Below are 10425 nucleotides of genomic sequence, written 5' to 3'. Positions count from 1 at the left end.
TTGATTTAGATGTTTAATTTACATACCAACTCTCATAAATTTATTGGTTAGTAGTGAGCATTGGTCGGTTCGGTCAAAACCGAACCCACAATCACCAAATTGAATTAACCAATGGACCTAATAGCAAAAAAATCCAACCGACGGAATATAAAACTCGAACTAAAACCGAACCGACCAAAGGCAATTTTGAAACCGAACCTGCCAAATAGGTCGGTAATTAGATTAAAACCGACAAAATACAAGAAAACAAAAAAAAATATTAAACTAAACTAATGACCAAAAACCGAAATTTTATATTATCAAAATCGAATCGACCGAAACCCAAACTTATAACTAAACTGACGGAAAGTAATTAGTTCGATCTATTAATTTGGTCGGTCGGTAGTTTTGCTCTCACCCCTATTTGTTTTTAAAAAAAAAAATTTTTAAATGTTAAAGTGTGAATTTGTAAAAATCAAAATCCTTTTTCACTATGGAAAAGAAGATACTCCAATTAAGGAGTATTATTCAAGAAACTTTTTGATTTCCAAATCCGTTTAGAATTCCTATTAAAGGTTAAACAAGGGTTCTTACGCCTATAAATACTCACATAACCCCTCACAAAACTCACACAAAAACAAAAACAAATCCTCTAGCTTTTCCGATTAACATGGCGATCATCACCGAAGAATTCTCCAACGAACCTCAAACCGGCGTCGTAACAAACCAACCACAAAACGCCGGCGAAGAAAAGACTGCTGAGAAGGAGAAAAAAACCCTACTTGTTCCCAACAATGGCAACGGTCTCGACATGGAAAACCATGCATGGACACAAACCCTAGAAGAACTCACCGTGACCATCCCCGTCCCGGCCGGAACAAAATCAAGAAACGTCGTCTGCGAAATAAAGAAAAAATCGTTAAAAGTTGCACTAAAGGGTCAAGAAACTCCAATTCTTGACGGCGAGCTTTTTGCAACCGTTAAAGTTGACGATTGTTTCTGGAACTTGGAAGATAATAAAACCATCTCTGTGCTTATGACGAAGTTTGACAGACAAAACTGGTGGAAATCGTTGTTGGTTGGTGGACCGGAGATTGATACACAAAAAGCTGAGCCGGAAGCGAGTCGGCTGGGCGATTTGGACGGTGAAACCAGGTCGGTTGTGGAGAAGATGATGTATGATCAGAGACAGAAGCAGATGGGGCTTCCGACGAGCGATGAGATTGAAAAGGAGGGGATGTTGAAGAAGTTTATGGCTCAGAATCCTAACATGGATTTTTCTAATATGAAGATGATGTAGGTTGGATTATGCATTTTAGGTTTTCATTAGCATTAGGTTTGGATTTTTTAGTTCTTTGTTAATTACGTTTTAGAACTTTTTTTTTTTTTTTAGAATTGTTGTTGGTCCTTAATTTACTTAATGGATTGATTTTGTTTTATAACTTTTGTTCTTTTTTTGTTAGTCTTTAATTTACTTAATGGAATGATTTTTGATTGCTGATGATAGTCTTTCAAGTCCGTGGACTATTACTATGTTGTAATTGGATTCTTCAATTTTTAATTTATTTACTTTTAAACCTTAATCTGACTAATCTTATTATTCATTAGAAATTAGTATATGTTAGTTTCCGTAATTTTTACAATGTTTCGAGTTTTTAGTGGTAGATTTTTTCGAAAATTCAAAATTATATTTAATTTCAGCGTAATTATTTATTTATTCTTTTTAAAGTTTGGATTTAGAGATTTTGTTTATTAGTTGTAGATCTTGAAAAAATGTCTATAATCCACCTTATTTTCTCTTTTAAATGCGATTAATGATTTACTTTTGCCATTGGTTAAAATTTATATATAAAAAAAAGCACATATTAGATAGATCAAGATTTTTTAACTATAAAAAAAATTGTTAGAGGCAATAATAATTTTACTTTTTTGAATATTTTTTTGTTGCCCAATCATTTTTTGTTTTTTTTTTATATAAAAAAATTTGTTTGTCTCCTTTTCTTAATAGCTTTTGGTTGAATCAAATGTAGTGTTATTTTTAATATCATAAATTAATTTACGAAAACTATACTTTATTAATAAAATAGTTTAATCATTTATCTTTTAAATTTTTAAACAGATCAGCAAATTACATAAGCGCAAAATGCACATCTCATGCCATATCCTAAAATACAAATGTAATCGTGAAGTAAATTGTGTCCGTTTGAATAGTTTTTGAGATCCATAAATAATACTCCATATTAAAAATATAGTTTTGAGACACATAAATAATACATATAAATAATATAGTTTTGAAACACATAAATAATACATATTAATAATATATATTTATTATTTTTTATCAATGGTGATAGATTTGATGAAGGGAATAAATATTGTTATTAGTTCTTTTTTTATTTATCACATGTATATAAAGATATTATATTGCTATTATTTGATGCGTGAATTTTAATTAAAGCAACTGATACATATTTTTTTAATTTAATATATATTATACATACTGCTTAGAGACACATAAATAATACATATTAATAATTTTATTTATTTATTTATTTATTTATTTATTTTTGTTTTAGAAATATGAAAAAATAATAATCAAATATGTCCTCGATAAATATCTGATAAATAACAGATATATATCTAATACATGTTTGAATAGTTTTGACAAACTGACGCATGACTGACGCACAACCTGGCGCGCGTGTCAGACGTATGTCAGACGCGTTTCTGACGCGTTTTTGACTTTTTTATTTGTTTTGGATGTGTCATGTATTGCATTCTCATTGAGAAGGTATTAAATGTAAAATTTCAGCTTTTTTAGGTGGTGATGTAATAATAGAGATGACTTAGCATTTTTGTAATATTATTCCGTTTTTTATATAGTTTTGTTATTTTCTCTACTTTTAATTAAAATTTTAAAACACTAATAATAAGTCTAAGAGAGAATTAGAGAATTAGCTAAATAAAAAAAGTATTAGCAATTACCTACCATAAAGTTTGGACTTGACTTACATACCTACCCGTGTCAGCCATTTATTTTTATACCCTATTCTATTTGTTTTTATAACTAAAAATTACTCCACCTATTTTTATCATAACAAACTTCTTCTTTCTTCTCAAAATTTTCATCTCATCTTTTCTTTTCTTTTTCAGATCTCAAATTTTCTCAAATTTCACTATTTCTTCTTCAATATTCTGTCAGATATTTTCGAATTAATGCTTCATTATTCAAATTCATACATTACGATCAATAAAAACTGCGGATTCAGTGAAAAAAAAAGATATAGAATTGTTCAATCGAATTATTTTACAGTTTTAGTATGTTTAATTAGATTTCAAAGATTTTCGAGATGTTTAAATAGTTTAAAACGTAATAAAAATTATATAACAGTTGCAAACTGTTCCATTCGCTTATATTCAATTACGGTTTCAAACCGTTTACAAAGGTTTCAAACAGTCTAAAACAGTTTCTAAAAAACGCTTTTAAACAGTCTAAAAAATAACAGTTTCAAACAGTTTCAAAAAACAGTTTCGAACAGTATAAAACAGTTTCAAACCGTTTACAAAGGTCTCAAACTGTCTAAAACAGATTATAAAAAACACTTTCCAATAGTTTATAAAATAACAGTTTCAAATAGTATCAAACAGTTTCAAACCGTTTACATAAAAAATAACAGTTTCAAACCGTTCACATAAAAAATAACAGTTTCAAACCGTTTACAAAGGTTTCAAATAGTATAAAACAATTGCAAACCGTTTCCAAAGATCTCAAACAGTCTAAAAACAGTTTCTAAAAAATACTTTCAAACAGTTTAAAAATAATAGTTTCAAACAGTATAAAACAGTTTCAAACCGTTTACAAAGGTTTCGAACAGTATAAAACAGTTTCGAGAAAACAGTTTCAAACGATTTCTAAAATTAATTTAAAACATTTGAAAACCAGATCAAAATATCATTAATTAAGAACATTACGATTTTTTCAAAAAAAGTTGTAAAAAATTCCAAAAAATGATGCTACAATAATTTAAAACAACATAAAAAAAAAGTAGAAGAAGAAGAAAAAGAAGAGAAGAAGAAGAAGAACTTTCTCATCTATCACCATCATATTATCTTTTAAACTCTTTTTTTATTCAAATTTCTTTGTCTTAGAGTTCATTTGTATAGTGTGGAAAATAAAAAAAGCAGATTCAAAAAAAACGAAGAAGAAAAAAGTTGCAGAGGAAAGAAGAAGAAAAAGAAGAAGAAGAAGAAGAAGAAGAAGAGAGAGAAGAAGAAGAAAGAGAAAAAAAGAAAAATGAGAAGGAAGAAAGAGAAAAAGGAGAGAGAAGAAAAAAACGAAAAAAAATGGAGAAAGAGGAAAGAGAAAAAGGAGAGAAAGAAAAGGAAAAATGAAATATGCATGTGTTTAAAAGTAGGAGAGTAAAAATACAAATAAGTTATTTTGCTAATTAAGGTACAATTAAAAACAATAAAAAAATAAAGTAAAAAAGTAAATTTTTGAAATTGAGGTATTTAGAACAAATAAGTTAAAAAAAGGAGTGTTTTGTGCAAATTCCTCTAAGTCTAAATTGATGTCGGCCCAAATCTTGATTGAAAACGTGTCCGCTTTTGCTGTGGCCCATACATTAATTTCAGAATTCAGATTTTACCCAAGAATCAAGAAGCGGACAACTAACAAGCATTTGGTCAAATCCTGAGTCTACCGATCTCACTCAGTTTATCAATTTCTCAGCTCCATAATCTCGTAAGCTCTTCTTTCAATGTTTGCTCTAATTTAATTATCAAATAACTAAACATAGTTATTGATGATTGATTACTGCTAATTAGAGGAAGCATGATTGTTTGATTGATGATCTTATCTTTAAATTTGAAGCTAAATGAACTGCTATATGTAATGTCAATTCTGATTTAACCTTCTTGTGTGTGTGTTTGTGAGGTTGGGTCTGGTTCAAATGATTTCTGCAGAATTTTGAAGCTGATTTTGAAATTTGGTTTATAATTGTAGTTTTAATAGAATTGATCATGTTTATGTCAATTCAATTACTTAATGAATTCATTTGTAAATGAAATGAGTTCTGAAGTAGAATTAAACTAGAAGAATCTGGACTGCAATTTATCATACTCTCATATACTTAGCTCAGTAGTACTATTCTGATTCATTGTTGAAGTTTTTGTTCATTTTCATTGGACGTGTTCATGTTCGGTTCATTCAAAATTTATAATTTTTTCTTTTCATATTCGGTTCGCGTTCAGCACATGTTCGTTCGTTTAGCTACTGAACGAGCAATCTCATGAATGAACTCGTGAAGGTATTAAACAAGCTCGTTCATTTAGCGGACGAACACAAACACGAACACGAACTCATGTATGAGCCGGTTTACGAACTCTTAATCGAGCTTAAATACGAGCTCGTTCGTGAAAAATTAAACGAGCTCATATAGGAGATGTTCGTGAACATAAACGAGCCGAACATCACTATGTTCATGTTCAGCTCGTTTAAATAAATGATAATAAAATCAAGCTCGGTTCGTTTAGGATACTAACGAACACGAGCCGAGCTCTTATCAAGCTGAACGCCGAGCTGCTTGTGGGCAGCTCGGTCCGTTTACAGCCCTTGCTAATGAATGAAATTAAGATATAAACGTCAATTAGCTAAATTATCTATACTTGTTCCTGCACAAGGAGATTTCTTAAACATTGTATTAGGGATTTTGCTTTTATGAATGTTGTACTAGAATATACTGTTTAGTTTTGTAATAAGTGTAATTAATGATCTTTTATATGTCCTGATGATCTGTAAATACTCTTAAGCAGATTCTTGAATCCCAACTGATAATTGAATAATGGATATTTCCACTTTGAGTCGTGCGCAAATCACACTGATGGGATCGGCATGTTGTACAATGCTTACAATGCATTTTACAGTACAGCTCCTATCACAGCATCTTTTTTACTGGAAAACCCCAAAGGAGCAAAAGGCTATACTCATTATTATCCTTATGGCTCCTATTTATGCAATTAACTCGTTTGTCGGTTTGTTGGATGTTCAAGGTAGTAAAGCGTTCTTCATGTTTTTGGAATCCGTTAAGGAATGTTATGAAGCTTTGGTGAGTCTTTTTTATCCTCAAATATGTGAATTGTAGTATTGTGGAGCGTTTGGTGAATTGCGTCATTTATAGATTTCGAGTTTTGCTTGCAGGTGATTGCCAAGTTCTTAGCTCTGATGTATAGTTACTTGAATATATCCATGAGCAAAAATATTGTGCCGGATGGAATCAAAGGAAGAGAAATTCACCATTCTTTCCCGATGACTCTTTTCCAGGTGCAGAAACTGCAAATTTATCTTTCATTTTTTAGATTTATCGAACATTAAGTCTTCTATTACTTTGATCTAAATTGTTGTGACATTGGTTATCTTTTTGGTTCTAAAAACTGCAGCCTCACACTGTCCGGCTGGATCATCGTACTCTAAGGCTCCTCAAATACTGGACATGGCAATTTGTCGTTATTCGCCCAATATGTTCCATCTTGATGATAACAGTACAAATTCTTGGGATATACCCAACATGGTTGAGTTGGACATTTACCATCATTCTCAACATTTCGGTTTCTCTGGCGCTGTACTCTCTTGTGATGTTTTACCATGCATTTGCAAAAGAGTTGGCACCACATAATCCACTTGCTAAGTTCTTGTGCATCAAAGGGATTGTCTTCTTTTGCTTTTGGCAGGTAATTTCTACTACCTTTGTTCCCATGCTTGAGGTTATAAAAGGGGTTTAAGTTACAGTGTGTGAGAAACTCCATCTTACCATGCCTTTCGTTTTTAAGTTCAGCGATTAATCGGGTTTTCCATCATGATTTGAATTGCAAAGCAATGAAAGTTCGTGTTTCCAATTGTAAAATTAAAAGTTTGCATTTAAACCCTTCATTTATTTAATTCATAGTACGTGAATCGGATGCCATTACTTGTTAAGAAATCCGGCTTTGATCATGTGCAGGGATTGGTGCTTGAGATGCTTGTTGCGGTGGGTGTAATTAAATCTCATCATTTCTGGTTGGACGTGGAGCACCTTGAGGAAGCCCTTCAGAATGTCTTGGTATGTCTAGAGATGGTTGTATTTTCTGTTCTCCAACAGTATGCATACAATGTTGCACCGTATAGTGGAGATGTGGAAAGGAAGATGAAACTGAACAAACATGAATGATACGATCAGACCACGAAACTTCAGAGACAGTAAATAGAATATGCATTATGGAGTATTTTTCTTGATTGCTTATGCTTCTGTTGAAAGGAGTCGATACCTTCGGATCTGCTTAGCAGCTTAGGTGAGCATGTGTTGTATGGCGTATGTAGTGAAAGACAAATTTGTTGTGCTTGCCTAATGCTTGTAGAAGTCTCTCTGTGATTACAGTATATAAAGTACTGCTAATAATAAATTATGAAGCATTATAAGTTGTGATGTTGCTTCTTGAAAAGTTTCTCTTATTGGGTGTTCTATGGGATAGGGTGAGCATTGGTCGGTTCGGTCATTGAACTGACGGCTCACTCCAAATCAATCGGTTATCTAAAAAATTATAAGTCAAATCGAACCAAACTGAAAAAGTTAGTTTGATTTGGTTAAAACCAATTAGTTATCATATTATTAATTTGATGAGATGACTTATCTCAAGTGATAAGAGTGTTTATTGGGTAGGAATGACATTCTTTCATCACAATAATATGCATTTGATATAGGAATTATTTATCAATATTTTTGGTTGGTTCTGTTACACCTAATTGTTGATATGAATATTCGCCCGGCTGCCAAGACCTACCGGCTTGAACAGTTAATTTTTATCTCAAATCTAGCTTGGATCCGAGTCCATAATAAATTTAATTTTATTGACGAGTTTAAATTATCATTATCATACAATTTTTCATGTAAGTTCAAAAAAATTCCATTCAAACTTGTATATAATATACGGATCGATCTTGGATATGAGACCTGAATAGAATTTAGGCCGAACTTGAATTTGCACTGAAAGTAGTCAAGTTCCGGCCCGTACAAATCCGACCCACGAATGAAGTCTAGTTCCATTAAACAATATTTTAATGAAGTCGTTCTGGAAATGAATTTCTGCATGGTAAGGTTTAGAAGAAGATTTTGGATGATTTGATCCCACTAATCCCCACCAAGGATTACAGAAAGATTCTGATAGACCCTTAACAGGAAACTGAATGGCCACTTACAAATTTGTCAAAATGAAAGAGATTTTCCAAGCAACTTTTGTTGAGTGGCAAATTATATAGTGGAAAACAATTTATTGAAAACAATATGAATCAACTAATGTTATTGGAATTGTTTATCACAAAAATTTCAATTTCATATCTTTTGGTATATGTGCCAGCCTGTGGTTGGTCTATACTAATATGTTCTCATTAAAGAATTGTCTTCTAACATTTTTCTATTATTATTAGGTCAATCATTTTGGTATAAAAATTAGATAATCTAATTTATCTTTTGATTAAGAATTAAATGAGTCTACAATGGAAGTTTAGAGAGTAACAATGGGTATGGTGCACCAACCAACCTTCCATGTCATGACCTCAATAAGATTCTTTCTATTGTTTAATTACAATTATTTTATATGATAAAGATACTTAATTTTGAGCAAATTAACAAGCATAACATAGTTTTTTAGTATTTCTTTGGTCATCATCTCTATGAAGTATAATCTTTTTGTATAAATGGCTCAAAAGAATTGTATAATATCATATTTGGGGTGTTATTGTTTAACGATATGAAAGGATAAAACAAATAATATTATAGATTAAGAAGGGAAGGTAGAAGGAATAAAAGAACTCTTGAAGTTCTTATGGAGGAGCATTTAGACTCTTTTAAAATGTAGTTTATCATAAAAGCTCTTAATGTTTCTAAAATAGTGCAAATAAATTTTAGAGTTAAATACAATTAAAAATTACTCCCTCCCTCCCACAAATATAGAAAAAAAATAGTGATTTCACAAGAATTAAGAAATTCATTAATTATGGTTAATTTATTAAAATAATTCTATAATACCCTTTAAAAATTTCAAAAGAAAATCATTATGGAAACTCTATATTTAATGCCCATACAATATAATTATGAGAGTATTTTAATAATACGCTTACATGAAAATGTTTAAATATTTAAAGAAAAAAATTGAGACTGTGATTGAAGAGAGCCGGTGCAAAGGAGAAAGAAATCGAGGATACTAATGTTGTATCAGTTGAGGATAAAAAAAAGCATATAAGCAAGTTAATAAACAACTGTTGACCTTGTTTGATTTTAAAAATTATTTGTACTATATTAAAATATTGAGACCTTTTATAGCAAAAAAGTATAAATATAAGACTTTAAGTGTTCCTTAACAAAAACTTCAAGGATTATTTCGTACCTTTGTCTTAAGAAGCAACCAAAGAAAGAAAAAATCGCCGTCAAAGAAATGCCGGCTGCTTACCTTAAGTGATACACGTGAAATAAACGCGCCACTGAACACAAAAGAAAAGCATGGGAAATGCCACCACCACCCAAATGCCCGCGTGTTTCTACATGCTGTTCTCCAATAAAAAGTAGTAATAAAATAATATTACGAAAAAACAAAAAGAAAGTCGAGCAAAAGCAAATACAATCGACCCTCTGATAATTAATATACATGGTGGATCAAAGATTTATTAATTATTAAAATTATTAATTTATTGAATTTATATAAAAAATATTTTAAAAAATATTTTAAAGTACCTACACTAATAGATCTAATATTAATATTATATTATAAAAAAACTAACTAAATACACTTTATAATCACTCAATTTAAAAGAAATAATTTTATATTCAATTTGAAAAATATCAATTGATATCAAATTAAAAGATAATTAATAAGAAATTGTATTTATAAAATAAAATAATTTTAATATTTTTTATACTAGAGATACTTTACTTAATTTGATTTGTTTATCTAATAATTTCTTTTAAAATTTCTCAAAAGAGTAAGAAATTCATAATTTGATGGTATTTTAACTACCACTTTATGAATTAAGATTAGTATTACCTCAAATAAATCTTCAATTGTTATATATTTCTTTAAAAAATCTCTCTAATAATTAATATTCATGTAGGATATATTTTAAATTTTATTAATTATTGAATAATAGAATTATTAATTATCCGACGTGGAACGAAGTTGGTTCTCTCAATTTTCTATTAATTATTAGAATTATTAATTTATAGAATATTAACTATTAGAGGGTCGACTGTAGAAACAAATAAATAAAAGTAAATTACTCAAAAACTCTTCTCATATACTCCCTCCATCCCAATAGAGTTGTCCACTTTGAGAAATATTTTGCTCTCAAAACTCTTGTCCACTTTAAAAAAAAAAACTAACTTTTACACTCAATTTTTCTATATTAGCCCTATTTAAAAT

General features: G+C 30.0%; 2 protein-coding genes across 2 annotated transcripts; both read left to right on the top strand.

Moving 5' to 3' along the window:
* The first annotated feature begins 481 nt into the window (after positions 1 to 481).
* LOC126676222 (protein BOBBER 1-like) lies at positions 482 to 1480 on the top strand. The gene has a single exon (XM_050370387.2). It carries the CDS (start codon positions 650 to 652, stop codon positions 1277 to 1279), a length of 630 nt encoding a protein of 209 aa, XP_050226344.1. The 5' UTR covers positions 482 to 649; the 3' UTR covers positions 1280 to 1480.
* Positions 1481 to 4574: 3094 nt separating this feature from the next.
* Positions 4575 to 7455, top strand: LOC126676213 (uncharacterized). The gene is made up of 5 exons (XM_050370374.2): positions 4575 to 4723; positions 5794 to 6086; positions 6179 to 6301; positions 6418 to 6708; positions 6978 to 7455. Exons 2-5 carry the CDS (start codon positions 5823 to 5825, stop codon positions 7182 to 7184), a joined length of 885 nt encoding a protein of 294 aa, XP_050226331.1. The 5' UTR covers positions 4575 to 4723; positions 5794 to 5822; the 3' UTR covers positions 7185 to 7455.
* The last annotated feature ends 2970 nt before the right edge of the window (positions 7456 to 10425 follow it).

The sequence above is a fragment of the Mercurialis annua genome, linkage group LG1-X (genome assembly GCF_937616625.2).
Source record: "Mercurialis annua linkage group LG1-X, ddMerAnnu1.2, whole genome shotgun sequence".
Taxonomy (NCBI): domain Eukaryota; kingdom Viridiplantae; phylum Streptophyta; class Magnoliopsida; order Malpighiales; family Euphorbiaceae; genus Mercurialis; species Mercurialis annua.
Note: the sequence above shows the minus strand (reverse complement) of the source record. Positions and strands in the feature narration are given on the sequence as shown.